We start from the raw sequence: 25869 nt of genomic DNA, 5'->3' as shown, positions 1-25869 counted from the left end.
GTGTTTGCTAGGAGCTGGGTATGGAAGAAGTGGGGAAATGTTGGTTAAAGGGTATAAACTTCATATTGTAAGATGTATAAGTTGGGGATCTAATGTAGAGCATGGTGACTATAGTTAATAAGACTGTATTATATATTTGAAAGCTGGGAAGAAACTAAATCTTAAATGTTCTTACCACACACAAAGAAACTGTAATTTCATGAGGTGCTAAATATGTCGACTAATTTTGTTGTGCCAATCATTTCATAATATATGCATGTTTCAAGTCATCAAGTTATACACCTTAAATTTATATGTTATATGTCAATTGTATCTCAAAAAAGCTTGGAAAAAATTTAAAATAATAGTTGGTATAGTAGGCCTGATCACATCACATCAGTACTATTTTGACAAAGTTTATAGACCCAGAGTAACAGGAAATTCTTTCACATCTACAGGATGTGAATCACTTACTTTAAAGCTGTAAGGACTTGTTGCGGGTCTTCTGAATATCGAGCTAAATATTCCAAAGCTTTTCCTGCCACAATTTGTTGTCCATTCTAAAAACGACAAATAAATTACAACTCAAAGTGGTACTTACAAAATGTTACCTGTATTCCTGTCCCCTAAGGACAAGAAAAAAATCTGAACTTGTTCATTTTATATTATCGAAAGAGCCAATGCAAGATGATAGAATAAAGAAACAACTCATTGACAAAAACAGAACAGGTTCATATTGGCCTCAGAAATCCACTCCTCCCTACTATAAATATTTAGACTGGCCAACACTGCCATGAACCCACTAAGACTAATCTTATTGTGATCTTAATCCCTGTTCATTGGCAGTAACCAAAAGAACCCCAGAACTTCATTTCTAGTACCTGAATCCCCATAAAGCTCTATAAACCCCTCTTTTTGCATTTCTCCCCAACTCCCCCAACCTTTCCACATATGCTTTCTGAAGTTCATTCGTTATCACCAAAATCTTCTCTGTGAGCAACCCCTTCCCTGAAAGTTCCCTTAACATTCTTTCTGTAATGGAAATCTAGATCCCACCAAGGATACTGCTTCCAAAGAAGCCCTCTGAAGTAGTGGTGATTTTTCTCTCATTTCCCTTCTACTCATAGAACTGGAGATGGAGTAGGCAGCGTTTTTGCTCTTCATTGCTGTTTTAAAAATTATTCTCCCTTTCCCAACCCCCAAATCCCTAGCTTTGAATTTCCTGCAATCAGACTATATCACCCACCAATTCATTGTGCTGATCTACCAGCTTTCTGGCCATTTCTTCCCATTTCTTGATGACTTATCTACTGCACAGTTATTTTCTCAAAAAACTACTCCTGTCTTAGTTTTTGGCACTTTCAGTATATAGATAGATGATCCTCCTAATATTCTAGTCTCTTAGTTCCTTGATTTCTACTCTATCTTAGCTGTTAACTAACACAGTCATTGACTGTACCCTTTCATTACTATTGTCTTCTCATGAATTTGTTGGCCGTCTCTAAGTTTTCTTTGAAGAAATGTCTGTTCGTGTCTTCTGCCCATTTTTAAACTGGATTATTTTTTGGGGGGGTGTTGAAGTTGTGTTGGTTCTTTATATATTTTCGATACTGCCCATTTATTGGCTATTTCATTTGCAAATATCTTCTTCTATTCAGTACATTCTTTTATGTTTGTTGATTATTTCCTTCACTGTGGAGAAGCTTTTTATTTTGATGTAGTCACAATAGTTTATTATTATTTCCCTTGCCTCAGGAGACATATCTAGAAAACTGCTGCTATGGCTGATGTCAGAGAAATTACTGCCTGTGGTCTCTTCTAGGATTTTTATAAGTTCAAGTCTCACATTTTGGTCTTTAATCCATTTTGAGTTTATTTTTGTGTATGGTGTAAAAAAGTGATTCAGTTTCATTCTTTTGCATGTAAGTGTCCAGTTTCCCCCAGCACCATTTGCTAAACAGACTCTCTTTTTCCGATTGCATATTCTCTCTTCCTTTGTTGAAAATTAATTGACCATATAATTATGTGTGTATTTCTGGGTTTTCTATTCTGTTCTACTGATCTCTGTGTTGGACTCTGTCATTACTAGTGGTTGCAAACCTACCATACTCCCAGTCAGGGCTGGGACTAGGGTAACCTAAGTGATGTAAGTGAGGCTCTTAAGGTACAAAATTTAAGAAGGCACTCACACTTAGGGTCACACAAGAACCAACTCTGCACTTGCATGACTCAGAAAGTGGGTGCTTCCTTAAGTGCCTCACTTCCTCACCCTGGTCCTGCACCCTGCTCTGTTTCATGTATTCCACTCTCTGACCACCTCTCTAATTCACTCCCTTCTGTTACTCCAACAATCCTTCAACTGCACTTAGACCTCCAATTCATTCATGCTATGAATTTTTCACGTCCCTCATCCCTTTGATATCCTCCTCCATGACCAGTTTAAATTCCATGGGGATTAACAATAATCACTTCCTTTTTTCTGATTTTCCTACTACTACTCCTTTGCTTCATTTTATTCATCTGGCAAAACCATGAACCTGGTTAAATCCAACTTTCTACTCACTTTTGTGCCTATATCCATGCAGCTAAAAGTGGCTGGATAAAAACCTGTACAACTATTTCTTTTATTTTAAAACTTCATCAAATACTTACTGGGCAAGCATCCCACACTAGCATGTCATTCACTTTCTTGCTTTCCTGCATCATTAGTTTATACCTTACCCATCTTCTCAAACTCCCCAACATCTCCTCTTCCATTCTCACTTCTGGTGATGACCTTGTTTCCTACTTTGTTGAAAAAACTGAAGCTGTCAGGGAAAAAAGCCTTCCAGATTCCCACTACCACATTTATTCATATACCAGGAACTACACCACATACTCTTAACTTCTCAACTGCTATCATAAATAACTATCCATTTTCTTTCCTAAAGCCAGTCCCAGAATTTATACACTTGTGTCCATCACCTCTTACCTATTTAAGGACATCGCTCTAATAATTCTCTTTTCTCTCTCACACACATTGCCAACTTTTTATTCTCTTACTAGGTCATTTCCATCAGCAGATAAGCACTCTCATTCATCCCATCTCAAATAAACCAACAACCTCTGATCCTACGTCTTCCACCAACTTCTGGCCAGTTTCTTTTCTTTGTAGCAAACTCCTCTAAAGAGTTCCATTAATTGTCTCTCAAAATGGAAAAAAGAGGTAAAAATCTTGTAGATAAATACATAAGAATTACCTCTAGAGCAAACTGGGCAGCTAAACTGAGAAGCATGACAGGTGACTCTCTATCTAGAAGTAGCTCATTCTCCTCTGGAACTTCAGGTATTAATAACTTCTCTAATGTGGTAATTGCCCGCAAAGCTGAAAAAAAAGGAAACAATTTAAAAAATGAGATACTCTTATCAAAGATAATAGTTATATATGATTAATTTTACCACAGTGATTTTGGAACTCATTTTAAGGGCACCGATATCTTTTCTTTTATTAAGTTCAATTAGCCAACATACAGTATATTATTAGTTTGATGCAGTGTTCAAAGAGCACTAGTATCTTTAAAATATTAGTTAATTTTCATAAAGTCATCTAAATTGCTAAACAGTCAAGGAGGACTTGAATGTCAAAAAAGTGCCCAACTGAGCAATTCACCTCTGTGAATTTATCCCATGGATATACTTGCAAAAGAGAACAAAAACATACAAATATGTTTACCCAGCAATTTTTTAAGAGTACAGTATAGAACCAACCTAAACTCCATCAATTTGTGGTACATTCATAAAAGGAAATCTAAAATGGAATGAAACTTAAAAATGAATGGTGGCATTACATTCCATTATGTATCTTAAAGACAGACTACAATAAGTTAAATGTTTACACTATAGAACTTAAGTTAACAATTAAAATAAAAAAAGAGAGCTAATAAGCCAAAAGGTGAGATAAATATAATCATAAAAAATACTCAATCCATCCAGATGGCCAACAGACACATGAAAAAGTGCTCCATATCACTCGGCATCAGGGAAATACAAATCAAAACCACAATGAGATATCACCTCACACCAGTCAGAATGGCTAAAATCAACAAGTCAGGAAATGACAGATGCTGGCGAGGATGCAGAGAAAGGGGAACCCTCCTACACTGTTGGTGGGAATGGAAGCTGGTGCAGCCACTCTGGAAAACAGCATGGAGGTTCCTCAAAATGTTGAAAATAGAACTGCCCTATGACCCAGCAATTGCACTAATGGGTATTTACCCTAAAGACACAAACGTAGTGATCCAAAAGGACACGTGCACCCGAATGTTTATAGCAGCAGTGTCCACAATAGCCAAACTATGGAAAGAACCTAGATGTCCATCAACAGATGAATGGATCAAGAAGATGTGGTATATATACACAATGGAATACTATGCAGCCATCAAAAGAAATGAAATCTTGCCATTTGCGACAACATGGATGGAACTAGAGCATATCATGCTTAGCGAAATAAGTCAAGCAGAGAAAGACAACTATCATATGATCTCCCTGATATGAGGAAGTGGTGATGCAACATGGGGGCTTAAGTGGGTAGGAGAAGAATCAATGAAACAAGATGGGATTGGGAGGGAGACAAACCATAAGTGACTCTTAATCTCACAAAACAAACTGAGGGTTGCTGGGGGGAGGGGGTTTGGGAGAAGGGGGTGGGATTATGGACACTGGGGAGGGTATGTGCTTTGGTGAGTGCTGTGAAGTGTGTAAACCTGGTGATTCACAGACCTGTACCCCTGGGGATAAAAATATATGTTTATAAAAAATAAAAAATAAAAAAAAATACTCAATCCAAAAGAAAGTAGATAAAAAGAAAAATGGTGACAATGAAGAGATGAGACAAACAGAAGACAAATAAAAAGGTGCTAAATTTAAACCTAGCCACATCAATAATCATGTTAAAGATAAATGGTCTAGATGACCCAAGTAAAAGGCAGATAGTCACACTGAATAAAAGAAATCAACTTTCAGTTATATGCTACCTACAAGAAACACACTTAAAATATAAAGACAAGATTAGGGAAAAGAAAACGCATGGGATAATATATACTATGTTAAAGGTAATCAAAAGAAAGTTGGAGAGACTATATTAATATCAGACAAAATGGATTTCAGAGCAACGAATATTACATAACAAGGTTAATTCATGATGATAAAGGAATTAATTCATTGTGAGAATATAACAATCTTAAATGTTTATGCACCTTATAACAAAATTTCAAAACACAACAAGGAGCAAAAACTTAAAGAACTGCAAGGAAAAATTAACAAATCCACAATTACAGTCTGAGATTTCAGTACCTTCTCTTAGTAATGGACAGAACAAGTAGTAAATCAGCAAGGATGTAGTACAGTTTACACAATTAATCAACCTGACCTGAATAACATTTACAGGACACTCAAACGCCAGTAAAATATACATTTTTCTCAGGTGCATATAGAACAATTACAAATAAAGACAATATTATGGGGCATAGAAAAAGCCTTCACATATTTAAAAGGATTCAAGTTATATAAAATTATGATCTTTGACTATATGATTTCAAGTTTATTATATAGCTAAACTAATTAAGAGAGTATGTAAGTGGTATAAAGACAGATTAATAGATCAATAGAACAGAATGAAGAATCCAGAAAGAGACCCGCACACACAACTGATTTTCAATAAATGTGCAAAGGTAATTCAGTTGAAAAAAATAGTTTTTAAATAAATAATGCTGAAAAGAATAACGCTGGAATGATTAGATAGCAAAAAAAAAAAAAAGAAACGTCAGTTCATACCTTAAATTAAATAGCAGAATTAATATACAAAATCGATCACAGAACGAGCCATACATTTAAACCTATAATATTTCATGAAGAAAACACAGGAAAAAAAATTTTGTGACCTTAGATTAGGTAAAGCTTTTCTTTCTTTCTTTTTTTTTTTTTTAAAGATTTTTTTATTTATTTGTCAGAGACAGAGGGAGAGAGAGCGAGCGAGCACAGGCAGACAGAGAGGCAGGCAGAGGCAGAGGGAGAAGCAGGCTCTCTGCGGAGGAAGGAGCCCGATGTGGGACTCGATCCCAGGACCCTGGGATCATGACCTGAGCCGAAGGCAGCTGCTTAACCAACTGAGCCACCCAGGCGTCCCAGGTAAAGCTTTTCTTACCCATAATACCAACGAGGAAAAAAGACAAATTAGACTGTCAAATGTCTCATGAGAGACACTGATAAGAAAATAAAAAGAAAAAACTTGTAGGGGCGTCTGGGTGGCTCAGTGGGTTAAGCCGCTGCCTTCGGCTCAGGTCATGATCTCAGGGTCCTGGGATCGAGCCCCCCATTGGGCTCTCCGCTCAGCAGGGAGCCTGCTTCCCTCTCTCTCTTTCTCTGCCTGCCTCTCTGCATACTTGTGATCTCTGTCTGTCAAATAAATAAATAAAATGTTTAAAAAAAAACAACTTGTAAAACACATATTCAATAATTCAAATGTATAATAAATACAGAACTTTCAAAATTCAATAAGAAAATGAAGCACCGTCTATCTTAGCATGTAAATTATATTTCTTCCCTATGTTCTAGCCACTATGACAGGAGATTAATAAAACATATAGAGATGAATTTTTAAAAAGTAAACAAAGTTCTCTGTAGAAAATTGGACAGAAGATTTATACAAACACTGTCAAAGAAGATACATGGGTATCAAATATCAGATATTACAGAAATGCTAGTTAAAACCACAATAAGGTAATACTACCAACTATTAGCATGGCATATAGTTTTTGTTTTGTTTTTTAAAAAGACACATTTATTCAGCATCATGATCAGACTATTACATTTAGCAATCAACAGCATGGGTGCAAAAAAAAATCTACTTTAAAACCCTTTGTTGGAATGCTTTACACTATCCACAGAACATAAACTAAAATAACCTGTTATACAATTAGTCACAAATACAGTCAAGTTTTTTTGCCCATACACATGAGTATTGTCTAAAACATGTCTTCTTTGTAGAAGCTAGGCCCTGCCACCACTGTGCTTGGCTGAGTCCACAAATCTGTTGTAACCTGTAGCTTCTCTGTCACTTCTCTGGCTCTCCTCTCCTGCTAAGCTTTGTTTCCTGGCAGTAATTAAAACCTTCTGCCACTGCCATAGCTGCTGCTGCTGGAACCACCATAGCCACCTTGGTTTCATGGTTTGGCGAAGTACTGGCCTCCACCACCATAAGGGCCAGAGCTTCTGCCTCCAAAATTGCCTCCTTTCATGGGTCCAAAATTTGAGGATTGATTGTTATAATTGCCAAAATCATAGCTTCCACCACCTCCAAAGTTGCTTCTATCATTACCAAATCCGTTATAGCCATCCCCACTGCCACCATATCCACCACCACCACCTCGACTGCCACCAAAGCCACCTCGACCACTGAAGTTTCCTCCGCGACCAAAGTTGTCATTCCCACCAAAACCACCTCCACGACCACCACCAAAGTTTCCAGAACCACTTCGACCTCTTTGGCTGGATGAAGCATTAAACATCTCTTGCTTAGAGAGCACTTTCATTACTTCACAGGTGTGGCCATTCACAGTATGGTATTTTTGAATGACAATCTTGTCTACAGAATCATGGTCATCAAATGCTACAAAAGCAAAACCCCTCTTTTTGCCACTGCCTCAGTCAGTCATGATCTCAATCACTTCGATTTTCCCATACTGTTCGAAATAATCTCTTAGATGATGTTCTTCATTGTCTTCTTTAATGCCACCAACAAAAATCTTTTTCACAGTTAAGTGGGCACCAGGTCTTTGAGAATCTTCTCTTGAGACAGCCCTCTTTGGTTCCACAACTCTTCCATCCACCTTGTGTGGCCTTGCATTCATGGCTGCATCCACCTCCTCCACAGTGGCATATGTGACAAACCCAAAGCCTCTGGAGCGCTTGGTGTTCGGATCTCTCATTACCACACAGTCCATAAGTGTTCCCCATTGCTCAAAATGGCTCCTCAGACTCTCATTGGTTGTTTCAAAGCTCAGACCTCCGATGAAGAGCTTCCGCAGCTATTCAGGCTCTTTGGGAGACTCTGACTTAGACGTGACGGCGGTGGGAGGGGAGACTTTAACGATGCTTACTCGGTGGCGTCCACGGGCAGAAAGGGCATATAGTTTTAAATGGACAGTTCCAACTGCTGTTGAGGACACAGATGACCTGGAGCACTCGTATATAGCGGGTCAGAACGTAAGATTGTATAGCTACTTAGAAAAACAGCTTGGCAGTTTCTAACATGTATTTACCATACAATCCAAAAATCCAACTCCTAGATATTTATCCTAGAGAAGTTAAATCTTATTACACGAAATCTGTAAACAGATATTTATGGCACGTTTATTCACAGCTGCCCAAAACAGAAGCCATCCAAATATACTTCATATGGTGAATGAATAAACAAACTGTGGTACACACATACTATAGAGTACTACTCAGCAATAACAAAGAATAAACTATGGAAACACAACAGTATGAATGAGTTTTGAATGCATTATCATAAGTGAAAGAAAGGCTCAAAAAGCTTCATAATAGATGACTCCATTTATATGACATTTTGGAAATGGCAAAAATACAGAGATAGAAATGAGTTCAGCTGTTTCCAGGATTAAAACTAGTTGGGGGCGCCTGGGTGGTTCGTGGGTTGAGCCGCTGCCTTCAGCTCAGGTCATGATCTCGGGGTCCTGGGATCGAGTCCCGCATCGGGCTCTCTGCTCAGCAGGGAGCCTGCTTCCTCCTCTCTCTCTCTGCCTGCCTCTCTGCCTACTTGTGATCTCTGTCAAATAAATAAATAAAATCTTTAAAAAAAAACTAGTTGGAAGAATGACAATAAAGGAACTTGAGGTAATGTTTTGTTCTATATCATGACTGTAATGGTGGTTACAGGACAGTACACATTTGTGAAAACTCACAGAATTATTAATATAAATAAACCTTATAGAATCATACCCTAGTAAGAGTAAGTTTTATTCTATATATTATCAATAAACATGGCTTTAAAAATAGTCACAAATAAATGGGGAAAAAATAAAAAGACTGAACTGGTGCTATGTTTAAAAAGTAAAAAAAAAAAATTAATAGAATGTTAAAAGGTGTCTGTTCATATCTTCTGCCCATTGTTTGATATGATTGTCTGTTTTGTGTGTGTTGAGTTTGAGGAGTTCTTTATAGATCCTGGATATCAACCTTTCATCTGTACTGTCATTTGCAAATATCTTCTCCCATTCCGTGGGTTGCCTCTTTGTTTTCTTGACTGTTTCCTTTGCTGTGCAGAAGCGTTTGATTTTGATGAAGTCCCAAAAGTTTATTTTCGCTTGTTTCCTTTGCCTTTGGAGACATATCTTGAAAGAAGTTGCTGTGGCTGATATCGAAGAGATTACTGCCTATGTTTTCCTCTAGGATTCTGATGGGATTCCTGTCTCACATTGAGGTCTTTTATCTATTTTGAGTTTATCTTTGTGTACGGTGTAAAAGAATGGTCGAGTTTCATTCTTTTACATATAGCTGCCCAGTTTTCCCAGCACCATTTATTGAAGAGACTGTCTTTTTTCCACTGTATATTTTTTCCTGTTTTGTCAAAGATTATTTGCCCAGGGCGCCTGGGTGGCTCAGTGGTTAAGCCGCTGCCTTCGGCTCAGGTCATGATCTCAGGGTCCTGGGATCGAGTCCCGCATCGGGCTCTCTGCTCAGCAGGGAGCCTGCTTCCTCCTCTCTCTCTGCCTGCCTCTCTGCCTACTTGTGATTTCTCTCTGTCAAATAAATAAATAAAATCTTAAAAAAAAAAAAAAAAAGATTATTTGCCCATATAGTTGAGGGTCCATATCTGGGCGCTATACTCTGTTCCATTGGTCTATGTGTCTGTTTTTATGCCAGTACCATGCTGTCTTGGTGATCACAGCTTTGTAGTAAAGCTTGAAATCAGGTAGCATGATGCCCCCAGTTTTATTATTGCTTTTCAACATTTCCTTAGTGATTCGGGGTCTCTTCTGATTCTATACAAATTTTTGGATTATTTGCTCCAGCTCTTTGAAGAATATCGGTGGAATTTTGATCAGAATGGCATTAAAAGTATAGATTGCTCTAGGCAGTATAGACATTTTAACAATGTTTACTCTTCCGATCCAAGAGCATGGAATGGTCTTCCACCTAAAGATACACCCAGACTGAAAGTGAAGGGATGGAGAAGCATCTTTCATGCCAATGGGCCTCATAAGAAGGCTGGGGTACCGATTCTCATATCAGATAAATTAGATTTTTTAAAGATTTTTTAATTATTTGATAGAGAGAGAAAAATCACAAGTAGGCAGAGAGGCAGGCAGAGAGAGAGAGGGGAGGAAGCAGGCTCCCTGCGGAGCAGAGAGCCTGATGCGGGGCTCGATCCCAGGACCCTGGGATCATGACCTGAGCCGAAGGCAGAGGCTTTAACCCACTGAGCCACCCAGGCGCCCCGATAAATTAGATTTTAAATGAAAGACTGTAGTCAGAGATACAGAAGGACACTACATGATTCTTAAAGGGACTATCCACCAAGATGATCTAACAATTGTAAATATCTATGCCCCCAATATGGGAGCAGCCAACTACATAAGAAAACTGTTAATCAAGATAACGAATCATATTGATATGAATACATTAATAGTAGGATATCTTAACACGCCTCTCTCAGAAATAGACAGATCATCAAAGCAGAAAATCAATAAAGAAACAAGAGCATTGAATGACACACTGGAGCAGATGGACCTCATAGATATATACAGAGCATTCCACCCTAAAACAACAGAATACTCATTCTTCTCAAGTGCACATGGAACCTTCTCAAGAATAGACCACATACTGGATCACAAATCAGGACTCAACCGATACCAAAAGATTGAGATTATTCCCTGCATATTCTCAGATCACAGTGCTTTGAAACTGGAGCTCAATCACAAGAAAAAGTTCAGAAGGAACTCAAACACCTGGAAGCTAAGGACCACCTTGCTTAAGAATGCTTGGATCAACCAGGAGATCAAAGAAGAACTTAAACAGTTCATGGAAACCAATGACAATGAAGACACTTCAGCCCAAAACCTATGGGATATAGCAAAGGCGGTCCTAAGGGGGAAATACATAGCCATCCAAGCCGCTCTCAAAAAAATGGAAAAATCCAGAACACAGCAGCTGTCTCTACACCTTAAAGAACTGGAGAATCAACAACAAATCAAACCAACTCCACACATAAGAAGGGAAAATGAAGATTAGAGCTGAGATCAATGAGGTAGAAACCAGAGATACAGTAGAACGTATCAATGAAACTAGAAGCTGGTTTTTTGAAAGAATCAAGAAGATCAATAAACCATTGGCCACACTAATCCAAAAGAAAGGAGAGAAAGCCCAAATTCATAAAATTATGAATGAAAAGGGAGAGATCACAACTAACACCAAGGAAGTAGAAACAACCATCAGAAGTTATTATCAACAGTTATATGCCAATAAGCTAAGCAACCTAGATGAAATGGATGCATTCCTGGAAAACTATAAACTCCCAAAATTGAACCAGGAAGAAATTGACAACCTGAATAGACCGGTATCTAGTAATGAGATTGAAGTGGTGATCAAAAACCTCCCAAAATACAAGAGCCCAGGACCTGACGGATTCCCTGGGGAATTCTACCAAACATTCAAAGAAGAAATAACACCTATACTCCTGAAACTGTTTCAAAAAATTGAAGCAGAAGGAAAACTTCCAGACTCTTTCTATGAAGCCAGCATTACCCTGATCCCCAATCCAGGCAAAGACCCTACCAAAAAGGAGAATTTCAGACCAATATCACTGATGAGTATGGATGCTAAGATTCTCAACAAGATCCTAGCAAACAGGATCCAATAGCACATTAAAAAGATTATCCACCATGATCAGGTGGGTTACAAGGATGGCTCAACATTCGCAAATCAATCAGTGTGACAGAACAAATTAATATGAGAAGAGAGAAGAACCACATGGTCCTCTCAATCGATGCAGAAAAAGCATTTGACAAAATACAGCATCAGTTCCTGATTAAAGTGCTTCAAAGTATAGGGATAGAGGGAACATTCCTGAACTTCATAAAATCTATGAAAGACCCACAGCAAATATCCCACAGCTTTTTAAACTTAATTTTTAAGAGGTTCAAAACGACAAAAGGTACAAAAAAAAGTATACTACGACAAGACTTTCACTCCAATTCTTGTCCCACATCTCCCTAGTTCTTACTTCCCCAATAGGCAAACCCTGTTCTTTTATTCCTATGTAAACTTTGTAATTCCTTTTTGCATGGTTGTGTTATCTTTACATAACCAAGTTAGAATATAGAATATAAAACTCCATTGTCTTGAAAACAATGTTTTTTCCTTTACAGTATAAGATTATTATTTTTTATATTAACAGTTAGATAGAATTCATAAATAACATTCATACCTCTGCCAGAGTTTCCCTCTAAAACTGCAATCTTGAATACATAAAACTGAGTGAAAATATTTGTAGGATCACGTCGTTCAGCTTCTATCACTGCCTCTTTAGCCTGAAAAAAAGAAATATTGGCTCTCTTTCATACAAGTAATAAGGAAGACCTTATCATATTTTACTAAAATTATTAATATAGTCACAATGGGTAAGGATACGTATCATAAAAAGACGTGAATCTAAGTAAAATCTTTAAAGAACTGTTTCCTTAAAATGCTAAAGAAAGTGAGTTCTGCTTCTAGAAATAGGGTGCAGTATATATGTCAGACTAACTCTCCTACTGAAAACAACAAAAATGTTAGATAACTTTTTTTTTCAATTCTAAAGCAACTTACAAGATAATAAAATCTAAGGGAAAAAAGTGTGGTTCTAGAAAAACAAGCAGAGAATTAAAGCCACTTTATTTTTCTGGTGGGCATTTATAAATCTAGACAAATGTTAGCTTTAGTTTTAAATGAATCTCACTAGGTTAGGAAAACAAACATCAAGACCCAAGGGACCACACGCTTAGGCTATCAGAACTAAACTGCTCCCACCTCCATCACCAGGGGACTGCAAAGAAAGTTACTTCGGTTTTGAGTGGAACACAACAAAATATGGTGGGGAGAACCAATCCCTGAGGCATGTATTTACATTCTAAAGGAAGCCAAAAGACCTCAAGCTATGAATTGAGTTGATATTGGTCCCAAACATCTGAAGAAGCAAAGGTAAATGTTCTCTGGGGGAAGTAATCTTCATCCTAGGCTTCAAATTATTTCCAAAAATGATTTTTCAAGAATCGGGAGTAGTAAACAAACAAACAAACAAAATCAAGCGAACTAAGAAGCAATACAACATAAATGAGAATCAGCAGAAACAAATTACAGGAAGATTCTTAAAATGTAGATACCAGAATTATAAAAAACTATAAAACAACTGTTTTCAAAGTTTAAAGAAATAAAAGGCCCTCAGAAGTATATGTAAGTAGGCTGATATACAATATTACATATTGATATGGTACAGTGGTTATTTCCAGCTGATACCAATTCCGATTGATTACGGCCTGTGGAATATCAATTGTCACACATCCTGAATATCAGAGAAGTTTGTAGGAAACAGAAACTACAAAATATTATTGATGATGTGAAAAAGAAGAACTACATGAAATGTAAAGTGCAATAATCCAAATGGAAACATGGTGGTTGGTTCCATTGCAGATTAGAAACATAAGAAGGGAAAATTAGTGAACTGAAAGATAGCAAAATAAATTAGGCAAAGTGCAGTACAGATATTACAAACACGGACAGTTCAGTAAAGATTCTTTTTAAGACAACGACTAAAAGAATTGAAACACTAAGTAATTTCCACATTGGTAGCAGGGGGTAACCAGAAATTTTAAAAAACTGAGGATACATCTTTCAACAAACTGTATTGAAACAAATGGACATCGATGTGCAAAAAAAAATATGAATCAGACCATAAACTTCCACAAAATTAACACAAAATGGATCATAAACCTAACCATAAAACCCCCAGCTATAGAACACTTAGAAAGTAACATAAAAGAAAACTGAAGTGACCTCTAGTTTGCTAATGACTTTATTTTTTATTTATTTTTTAAAGGTTTTCTTTTTAAAGATTTTATTTACTTATTTATTTGACAGAGAGAGAGAGACAGAGAGACAGAGAGACAGACGGTGAGAGAGGGAACATAATCAGGGGGAATGGGAGAGGAAGAAGCAGGCCTCCTGCAGAGCAGGGAGTCCAATGTGGGGCTCAATCCCAGTACCCTGGGATCCTGACCTGAGCTGAAGGCAGATGCTTAATGACTGAGCCACCCAGGCGCCCCTATTTTTCAGTTTTTATTTAAATTTCAGTTAGTTAACATACAGTGTAATGTTAGTTTTACATGTATAATACAGTGATTTAACAGTTCCATACAACACACAGGGCTCATCATGACAAATGCATTCCTTAATTCCCATCACCTATTTAACGCATCCCCCCTACCCACCTCCCCTCCAGTAACCCTCAGTTTGTTCTCAGTTTTATTAGTTAAGGGTCTGTTTCTTCCTTTGTCTCTCTTTTATTTCCCTGAACACTCCTTTGTTTTCTGTCTTAAATTTCACTTAAGAGTGAATTTATATGGTATTTGTCTTTCTCTGACTGAATTATTTCGCTTAGCATAATACTATCTAGCTCCACCCATGTCGTTGCAAATGGCAAGCCTTCATTCCTTTTGATGGCTGAGCAATATTCCATTGTGTGCAAATACGCACCATAACTTATTTATCCATTCATCAGTCAATGGACATTTGGGCTCTTTCCATAATTTGGTCATTGTAGATAATGCTGCTATAGACATGAGACATTGGTGTGAAGCCATGGGGCCCTGGACTTCGTTTGTTTAGAGATTTTTGATTACTGATCCAGTTTCTTGGCTAGTTATGAGTCTAAGTTTTCTATTTCGTCATGCTGCAGTTTTGATAACTTATATGTTTTCTGAAATTTATCTATTTCCTTTAGGTTGGTGATGACTTAAAAAAAACCCACCAAAAGTAAAATCCATTAAATTAGGAATTAGACATTATTAAAATTAGAAAATGTCTGCTGTGTGAAAGATATCATTAGAGAATGAAAACATAAGTCGCAGAGTGAGAGAAAACATTTGCAAAACACACATCTGATAAAAAGCTGATGTCTAAAACACACAAAGAATTCAACTATAAGACAAGAAACTACTCAATTATAAATTAGGGGAAAGACTTAAACAGTTACCTCTTTATAAAAGATATACAGATAGCAAACAAGTAAATATATAGATGCTCCATATTATATTTCCCCAAGAAGATGCAAATTAAAATAATACCACTATACAACTATTAAAATAGCTAAAATTTAAAACATTCACAAAACCAAATACTGGTGAGAATGTGAAGAAATAGGAATTCTCATTCATTGTTAGTAAGAAAAGTAAGAGTAGAGCCATTTTTGAAGGACAGTTTCATAGATTCTTATAAAACTAAACATATTCTCCCAACATAATCTAGCAACTGCCCTTCTTAGTATTTTATCCAAATGAGCTGCAAGCTAATGTCCACAAAAAACCCTGCAAATTACTAATTATAGAAAATTTACTCATAATTGTGAAAACTAGGAAGCAACCAAAATATCCTTCAATAGGTTATAAAAATATAATAAAACTCAGAATATCCTAATTTTGTAATGATAGTGTGTAAATCACTTTTACCTCTACTATAAAAGTTAAAAACAATAATATTAAAAATAACTATAGCTATAAAAATTTAACAGATGTACAATATAAAAATATGTAAAGTGTGACATGAATAGCATAAATGTGAAAAGAGAAGAAGTAAAAGTGTAGAGTTTCTCTATGCGTTTGAACATAAGTTGTTAACAGCTTAAAATAGACTGTTATATCTAAAAGATGCTTTATGTAAACCACATGGTAACCACAAAGAAAAAACCCATAGTACATACATAAAAGATAAATAAAAAGGAATTAAAGCATACCACTACAAGAATAATTTTTTTTAAAAGATAGCAAGAGAGGAAAAAAAGAACAAAGGAATTTTAAAACTAAGAAAACGATTAACAAAATGGGAATAGTGAGTCCTTACCTATCAAAATTACTTTAAATATAAATGGAGAAAATTCTCCAATCAAAAACAGAGAGGGATTAAATGATTTTTAATAAAAATATTCCAACAGTATGTTACCTATTAGAAACTAACTTAGCTATAAGGATATGCATAAACTGAAAGGGACTGAAAAAGATATTACATGCAAATGGTAAAGAAAAATGAGCAGGAGGGGCTATAATTATATCAGATAAAATAGACTTTAGTCAAAATTGATCACAAGACGCAAAGAAGGTCACTATATATAATGATAAAGGGGTCAAGGCACTAAGAGGCTATAACAATTATAAATAGATATACACTGAATATTAGAGCAACTAAATATTTAAAACTAATACTGCCAAAAAGATGCTCAACATCAATAATTATAAAGGAAATGCACATGAAAACCACAGTGAGATACCACTTCACGCCTGTCAGAATGGTTAATTCAAATACACAAGAAATAACAAGTTTTGACAAAGATGTGGAGAAAAAGGAGCCCTCATGCACTGTTTGAGATAATGCAAATTGGTAGAGCTGCTGTGGAAATCACTATGGAGGTCCCTCAAATTATAATTAGAAACTACCATATGATTTCCATTACTGGGTATTTACCCCCCCAAAAGGGAAAACACTAATTTGAAAATACTACACACTCCTATGTCTATTGCAGCATTATTTACAGTGTTATTGCAGCATGATTTACAATGGCCAAGATATGGAAGCAATCCAAGTCTTCACTGATAGACAGATGGATGAAGCAGATGTGGTATATATACACTTTCTGGAAATTACTCAGCCATAAAAAAGAATGAACTCTTGCCATTTGCAGTAATATGGATGGACCTAGAGGGTCTAGAGGATATAATGTTAAGTGAAATAACTCAGTCAGAGAAAGACAAACACTAAGATTTCACTCATATGTGTTATTTCACACAAAACAGACAACAAAAAAGGAGACAGACATAAAAAGACTCTTAAATACAGTGAGCAAACTGGTGGTTGCCAGAGGAAAGGTGAGTAGGGCAATAGGTGAAATAAAGGTGGTTTAAGAGTACACTTATCTTAATGAGCAGGGAAATATGTATAAAAGTGTTGAATCATTATACTGTACACCTGAAACTAATATAACACTGTATGTTAATTAAATTTGAACTTAACAATAAATAAATCAAATGTTAACAAACTGAAGGGAGCAATTATAAACAGTAGGGGAATTCAACAACCCCACTTTCAACAATGCATAGATCATCAGATAAAAAATAAAACATATAGCATACCTGCATAACACTAGAGACCAAATGGACCTTACAAACACATATAGAATATTCTATCCAACAGCACAATACAGATTTCTCTGAAGCATACATGGAACATTCTCCAGGACAGACCTTATGTTGGGCCTTAGAATAAGCCTTAACAAATTTAAGAAGACTGAAATCATATCAACTATCTTTTCCAAACACAATGGTAGAAAACTAGAAAAAGATGACAGGAGGAAAAAATGAAAAACTCACAAATGCATGGAGGTTGAAAAACACATTCCTGAATAACCAATGGGCCAGAGAGGAAATCAAAAAGGAAATCTGAAAGTATTTTGTGACAAAACAAAATGTAAACACAACATATCCAAACTTATGGGATGCATCAAAAACAATCTTAAGCAGAAAGTTTATAGTGATAAACACCTACATTAAAAGAAGATCTCAAATAAATCTAACTTTACAACTCATGGAATTATAAAAAGAAGAAAAAAGTAATCCCAGGTTTAGCAGAAGAGAAATAATAAAGTATAGAACAAAAATAAATGAAATAGAAATAAGACAATAGAAAAAAATTAATGAAAATAGAAGTTGGAATTTTGGAAAGATAAATAAAATTGACAAACTTTTACCTAGATTAACCAAGAATAAAAGAGAGGACTAAAACAAAATTATAAATAAAACTGACTTGAAAACTGATATCACAGAGATACAAATAATCATAAATAATTATTGTGAACAATTATATAACAACAAATTGAAAAATCTAGAAAAAAATGAATAAATCCTTAAAACATACAACCTACTAAGGCTGAATCAGGAAAAAAGAGAAAATCTGAACGGACCAGTTACAAGGAAGATTTAATAAACCTGTATTTGACAACCAACATCAAAGAAATACAAACATTTATAAGAACATGTTATGAGCAACTATATGCAAGCAAATTTGACAATCTGGAAGAAATGGATGCATTCCTAGAGACTGTATAAAATATCAAAACTGAACCAGGAAGAAATAGAAAACCTGAACAGACCGGTAACCAGTAAGGAGATTGAAGCAGTCATCAAAAATCTTCCAACAAGAGCCCAGGGCCAGATGGCTTCTCAGGGGAATTCTAACAAGCATTTAAAGAAATTAAAACCTATTCTCCTGAAACTGTTCCAAAAAATAGAAATGGAAGGAAAACTTCCAAACTCATTTTATGAGGCCAGCATTACCTCGATCCCAAAACCAGACAAAGACCCCATCAAAAAAGAGAATTACAGACAATATCCTTGATGAACAAAGATATGAAAATTCTCACCAAAATACTAGCCAGTAGGATACAACAGTACATTAAAAGGATCATTCACCACGACCAAGTGGGATTTATGCCTGGGCGGCAAGGTTGGTTCAACATCTGCAAATCAATCAATGTGATACAATACATTAATAAAAGAAAGAACAAGAACCATATGATATTCTCAATAGATGCTGAAAAAGCTTTGACAAAGTACAGCATCCTTTCTTGATCAAAACTCTTCAAAGTATAGGGATAGAGGGTACATACTTCAATTTCATCAAATCCATCTATGAAAACCCACAGCAAATATCATTCTCAATGGGGAAAAGCTGAGAGCTTTTCTGCTAAGGTCAGTAACACGGCAGGGATGTCCATTATCACCACTTTTATTCAACACAGTACTAGAAGTCTTAGCCTCACCAATCAGACAACAAAAAGAAATTAAAAGCATCCAAATTGGCAAAGATGAAGTCAAACTCTCACTCTTTGCAGATAATAGGATACTTTATGTGGAAAACCCAAAAGATTCCACTCCAAAACTGCTAGAACTCGTACTCAGTGAAGTGTCAGGATATAAAATCAATGCACAGAAATCACTTGCATTTCTATACACCAACAACAGGACAGAAGAAAGAGAAATTAAGGAGTCAATCCCATTTACAATTGCACCCAAAACCATAAGATACCTAGGAATAAACCTAACCAAACTGGCAAAGAATCTGTACTCAGAAACCTATAACGTACTCATGAAAGAAATTGAGGAAGACACAAAGAAATGGAAAAACGTTCCATGCTCCTGGATTGGAAGAGGTATTGTGAAAATGTCTAGGCTACCTAAAGCAATCTATACATTTAATGCAATCCCTATCAAAATATCACCAATTTTTTTCAAAGAGATAGAACAAATAATCCTAAAATGTATATGGAACCATAAAAGACCCCGAACAGCGAGAGGAATGTTGAAAAAAAAAAACACAAAGTTGGTGGCATCACAATTCCAGACTTCAAGCTCTATTACAAAGCTGTTATCATCAAGACAGTATGGTACTGGCATAAAAACAGACACATAGATCAATGGAACAGAATAGAGAGCCCAGAAATAGACCCTCAGCTCTATGGTCAACTAACCTTCAACAAAGCAGGAAAGAATGTTCAGTGGATTAAAGACAGTCTCTTCAACAAATGGTGCTGGGAAAATTGGACAGCCACATGCAGAAAAATGGACCATTTCCTTATACCACACACAAAAATAGACTAAAAATGGATGAAAGGCCTCAATGTGAGACAGGGATCCATCATAATCCTTGAGGAGAACACAGGCAGCAACCACTTTGACCTCAGCTGCTGCACCTTCTTCCTAGAAACATCGCCAGAAGCAAGGGAAGCAAGGGAAAAAATGAACTACTGGGACTTCAAGATCAAAAGCTTTTGCACAGCAAAGGAAACAGTCAACAAAACCAAAAGACAACTGACAGAATGGGAGAAGATATTCATAAGCGACATGTCAGATAAAGAGATAGTATCCAACATCTATAAATTACTAATGAAACAACACCCAAAGAAGAAATAATCCAATCAAGAAAGGGGCAGAGAACATGAACAGACATTCCTACAAAGAAGACATCCAAGTGGCCAAGAGACACATGAAAAAGTGCTCAACATCACTCGACATCAGGGAAATACAAACCAAAACCACAATGAGATACCACCTCACACTAGTTGAATGGCTAGAATTAACAAGTCAAAAAACGACAGATGTTGGAAAGGATGCGGAGAAAGGGGAACCCTCCTACATTGTCGGTGGCAATGCAAGCTGGTGCAGCCACTCTGGAAAACAGCATGGAGGTTCCTCAAAAAGTTGAAAATAGAGCTACCCTATGACCCAGCCATCACACTACTGGGTATTTATCCTAAGGATACAAATGTAGCAATATGAAGGGGCACGTGCACCTGAACACTTATAGCAGCAATGTCCACAATAGCCAAACTATACAAAGAACCTAGACGTCCATCAACAGAAGAATGGATAAAGAAGATGGGGTACACACACACAATGGAATACTATGCAGCCATCAAAAGAAATGAAATATTGCCATTTGCAATGAGGTAGATGGAACTAGAGGGTATTATGCTGAGAGAAGTAAGTCAATCAGAGAAAGACAAATATCATATGATCTCCCTGATGTGAGGAATTTGAAAGGCAGAGTCGGGGGCTTGTGGATAGGAAAGGAAAAAAAATGAAACAAGATGGGATCAGGAGGGAGACAAACCGTTAAGAGACTCGTAGTCTCACAAAACAAACTGAGGGTTGCTGGGGGGACGGGGGTTATGGAGAGGGTGGTTGGGTTATGGACATTGGGGAGGGTGTGTGATATGGTGAAAGCTGTGAAGTGTGTAAGCCTGATGATTCATAGACCTGTACCCCTGGGGCTAATAATACATTACATGTTAATAAAATAATTAAAAATTAAACATGCGTTTGAAGTTAAGTGACCATCAACTTGATACAGACTGCTATACATATAAGATGTTATATATGAACCCAGTAGTAACCACAAATCAAAACCCTAAAACAGATACAAAAAATAGAGAAAAGGAATCCAGGCATAACATTAAAAAAGTCCATTAAAGCAAAGAGGGAAAAAAAAAAAGAAAAAGAAAAAGAAAAGGAACTGAAAGGAACAATAAAAACAGCCAGAAAAAAAATAAAATGGCAATATATACATATTTTTAATAATTACTTTAAATGGAAATAGACTAAATGCTCCTATCAAAAGACATAAGGTGGGGCACCTGGGTGGCTCAGTGGGTTAAGCCTCTGCCTTCAGCTCGGGTCATTATCTCAGGGTCCTGGCATCGAGCCCCACATCAGGCTCTCTGCTCAGCAGGGAGCCTGCTTCTCTCTCTTTCTGTCTGCCTCTCTGCCTACTTGTGATCTCTATCTGTCAAATAAATAAATAAAATCTTTAAAAAAAAAAAGACATAAGGTGACTGAATGGATTAAAAAAAAATACAGACCCATCTGTATTTGCCTATAAAAACTCAACAAAGACTGAAAGTGAAGGGATGGAAAAAGATACTCCACACAAATGAAAGTGCAAATAAAAGCTGGTGTAGTAATACTTGTATCAGATAAAATAGACTTTAAAACAAAGCCTGTAGCAGGAGACAAAGAAGGCCACCAGATAATAATAAAGGGATCAATCCAACATGGAACTATAACAATTGTAAATATATACGCAAAAATAAAGGAGCACCTAAATACATAAAGCAAATGTTAAGAGATACAGAGGGAGAAAGTGACAGTATTACAAAAGAGTAGGGGACTTTAAGACAACATTTACATCAATCAATAGATCATCCAGACAGAAAATCAGTAAGAAAACAGTGGCTTTAAATGATCCATTAGACCAGAAGGTCCTAACAAATTTATACAGAACATTCCATCCAAAGCTGGCAGAATACACATTCTTCCCAGGTGCACAAGGAATTTTCTCCAGGATAGAGCGCATGTTAGCACAATAAAAAAGTCTTAATAAATTAAAGAGGATTGAATCACATGAAGCATTTTTTCAAACCACAACAATATGAAACTAGGTATCAATTAAGATGAAATCTAGAGAAAAAACATGTAAAAGCTAAATGACATGATACCAAACAACAAATGGGTCAACCAAGAAATCAAATAGGAAATCAAAAAATACACAGAGACAAAAATGAAAACAGAAGGGTGCTAACTCTGAATGCAGCAAAATAGGTTCTCAAATGAAGTTTATAGCAATACAAGCCTCAAGAAACAAGAAAAATCTCAGATAAACATACTTAACAGAGCTTAAAAAAAAGAAAAAGAGGGACGCCTGGGTGGCTCAGTTGGTTAAGCAGCTGCCTTCGGCTCAGGTCATGATCCCGGCGTCCTGGGGTCGAGTCCCACATCGGGCTCCTTGCTCCACGGGGAGCCTGCTTCTCCCTCTGACTCTGCCTGCCACTCTGTCTGCCTGTGCTCACTCTCGCTCTCTCTGACTAAATAAATAAAATCTTAAAAAAAAAAAAAAAAGAAAAAGAAAAAACAAGCTCAAAGCTAGTAGAAGGAAGCTATAGTAGTAGTGTAGTGAAGATTGAAGCAGAAATAAATGAAATAGAGTCTTAAAAAAATACAAAAGATCACTGAAACCAAGAGCTGGTTCTTTGAACAGGTAAACAAAATTGATAAACCTTTAGACAGACATAACAAAAAAAAGAGAGAGAACCAAAATAAAATTAGAAATGAGGGAGAAAAAATAACAACCAAAACCAAAGAAATACAAAGGAATATATGAAAATGCCAGCAAATTGGGACAACCTAGAATAAATGGATAAATTTCAAGAAACATAAAATTACCAAAACTGAAACAGGAAGAAATAGAAAACTTGAGCAGACTCATAACTAGTAAAGAAATTGGTTCAACAATCAAAAATCTCCCAACAAACAAAAAGTCCAGGGCCAGTTGGCTTCACAGGCGAACTTTACTAAACATTTAAAGAAGAGTTAATACTTATTCTTCTCAAACTATTCCAAAAAACAGAAAAGGAAAGAAAACTGCTAAATTCATTCTATGAGGCCAGTATTACCCTAATACCAAAACCATATAAAGACTCCACTGAAAAAGAAAAACTGATGCCAATATCCCTGATGAATATGGGTGTAGAAATTCTCAATAAAATACTAACAAAACTGAATCCAATAGTACACTGAAAGAATGAATTCACCATGATCAAGTGGGATTTATTCTGGGCTGCAACAGGGGTTCAGTATTCACAAATCAATGTGATACACCACATTAATAAAAGAAATAATAAAAAAATGATCCTCTCAATAGATACAGAAAAAGCATTTGACAAAATACAACATCCATTCATGATAAAAACGCTCAACAAAGTAGGTTAGGGGGAACATACCTCAACATTAAAAAGGCTATATGGAAAACCCACAGTGAAAATCATCCTCAAAAGGATAAAATTGAGAGCTTTTCTTCTACGGTTAGGAATAAGACAGGGTTGTCCGCTCTCACCACTGTTATTTAACATAGTCCTGGAAGACCTAGCCTCAGCAATCAACAACAAAAAGAAATAAAAGGCATCTAAATGATCAAGGAAGAAGTCAAACTTCCACTACTTGCAGATGACATGATACTCTATATAGAAAATCTGGACGACTCCACTAAAAAGCTGCTAGAATTGATACAAAAGTTCAGTAAAGTCACAGGATACAAAATCAGCATACAGAAATCAGTTGCATTCTATACACTGAGACAGAAAAAAGAGAAATTACAGAATTGATCCCATTTATAATTGCACCAAAAACTGTAAGATACCTAGAAATAAACTTAACCAAAGATGTAAAAGATCTGTAGTCTGAAAAATATAAAATCCTGATGAAAGAAATTGATGACATAAAGAAATGGGGGGGACGCCTGGGTGGCTCAGTTGGTTGAGCAGCTGCCTTCGGCTCAGGTCATGATCCCGGCGTCCTGGGATCGAGTCCCATATAGGGCTCCTTGCTCCGCAGGGAGCCTGCTTCTCTGTCTGACTCTGCCTTCCACTCTGTCTGCCTGTGCTCGCTCTCACTCACTCTCTCTGACAAATAAATAAAATCTTAAAAAAAAAAAAAAAAGAAATGGGGAATGTTCACAGATTGGAAGAACAAATACTGTTCAAATGTCTGTACTATGCAAAACAACCTACATACTTAATACATCCCTAAATCAAAACACCACCAGAATTTTTCCCAGAGCTAGAACAAACAATCCTAAAATTTGTATGGAACCACCAGAGACCCCCAAATTGCCAAAGCAACCTGGAAAAAGAAGATCAAAGCTGGAGGCATCAGAATTCCGTACTTCAGGTTATATTACAAAGCTGTAGTCATCAGGACAGTATTGCACTGGCACAAAAATAAGACATTTAAATCAATGGAACAGAATAGAAAACCCAGAAATGAACCCACAACTATATGGTCAACTATTCTTTGATAAATCATGAAAGACTATCCAATGGGACAGAAGACAGCCTCTTCAACAAACGGTACTGGGAAAACTGGACAACGACATGTAGAAGAATCAAACCGTAGCACTTTCTTACACCATACACAAAAATAAATTCAAGGTGAATGAAACACCTTAATCTGAGACCTGAAACCATCAAAATCCTAGAGGAGAACACAGGCAGTAACCTCTTTGACACTGGCCATAGAAACTTCTTTCTAGATATGTCCCTGGAGGCATGGGAAACAAAAGCAAAATAAACTACTGGGACTTCATCAAAATTAAAAGCTTCTGCAGAGCGAAGGAAACAATCAACAAAACTAAAAGGCAACCTATGGAATGGGAGAAGATATTTGCATATGACATATCTGATAAAGGGTTAGTATCCGAAATATGTACAGAAGAACAGAATAAAATTCAACACCTGAAAAACACATCATCCAAGCAAAAAATGGGCAGAAGTCATAAGCAGTCATTTCTCTAAGGAAGACATACAGATGGGGGCACCTGGATGGTTCAGTCAGTTAAGCAACCAACTCTCAGGTTTCTGCTCAGGTCATGATGTCAGTGTCATAAGATTGATCCCTGTGTCATAAGATTGAGCCCTGCTTAAGGGTCTTCTTAAGATTCTCTCTCTCCCCTTTCTCCACATCCTCACCAGCATCTGTAATTGTTGGCGGGAATGCAAGCTGGTGCAACCACTCTGGAAAACAGCATGGAGGTTCCTCAAAATGTTGAAAATAGAACTGCCCTATGACCCAGCAATTGCACTACTGGGTATTTGCCCTAAAGATACAAACGTAGTGATCCAAAGGGGCACGTGCACCCGAATGTTTATAGCAGCAATGTCCACAATAGCCAAACTATGGAAAGAACCTAGATGCCCATCAACAGATGAATGGATCAAGAAGATGTGGTATATATACACAATGGAATACTATGCAGCCATCAAAAGAAATGAAATCTTGCCATCTGCGACAACATGGATGGAACTAGAGCATATCATGCTTAGCGAAATAAGTCAAGCGGAGAAAGACAACTATCATATGATCTCCCTGATATGAGGAAGTGGTGATGCAACATGGGGGCTTAAGTGGGTAGGAGAAGAATCAATGAAACAAGATGGGATTGGGAGGGAGACAAACCAAAAGTGACTCTTAATCTCACAAAACA

General features: G+C 36.6%; 1 protein-coding gene across 3 annotated transcripts in view; it reads right to left on the bottom strand.

Annotated features, from left to right (window-relative positions):
* Positions 1–25869, bottom strand: part of TEX11 (testis expressed 11) — a 312028-nt gene that overhangs the window by 111833 nt on the left and 174326 nt on the right. For all 3 annotated transcript variants that reach the window (XM_082716160.1, XM_082716159.1, XM_082716161.1), the window contains exons 17-19: positions 12464–12566; positions 3219–3343; positions 454–539 (exon numbers count right to left, since the gene is read on the bottom strand). In XM_082716160.1, coding sequence (XP_082572286.1) covers positions 454–539; positions 3219–3343; positions 12464–12566 — 314 coding nt within the window. The remainder of the gene's footprint in view (positions 1–453; positions 540–3218; positions 3344–12463; positions 12567–25869) is intronic.

The sequence above is a fragment of the Mustela nivalis genome (assembly GCF_964662115.1).
Source record: "Mustela nivalis genome assembly, chromosome: X".
Classification (NCBI taxonomy): domain Eukaryota; kingdom Metazoa; phylum Chordata; class Mammalia; order Carnivora; family Mustelidae; genus Mustela; species Mustela nivalis.
The sequence above is the reverse complement of the archived record's forward strand: the minus strand, read 5'-3'. Positions and strand labels throughout refer to the sequence as shown.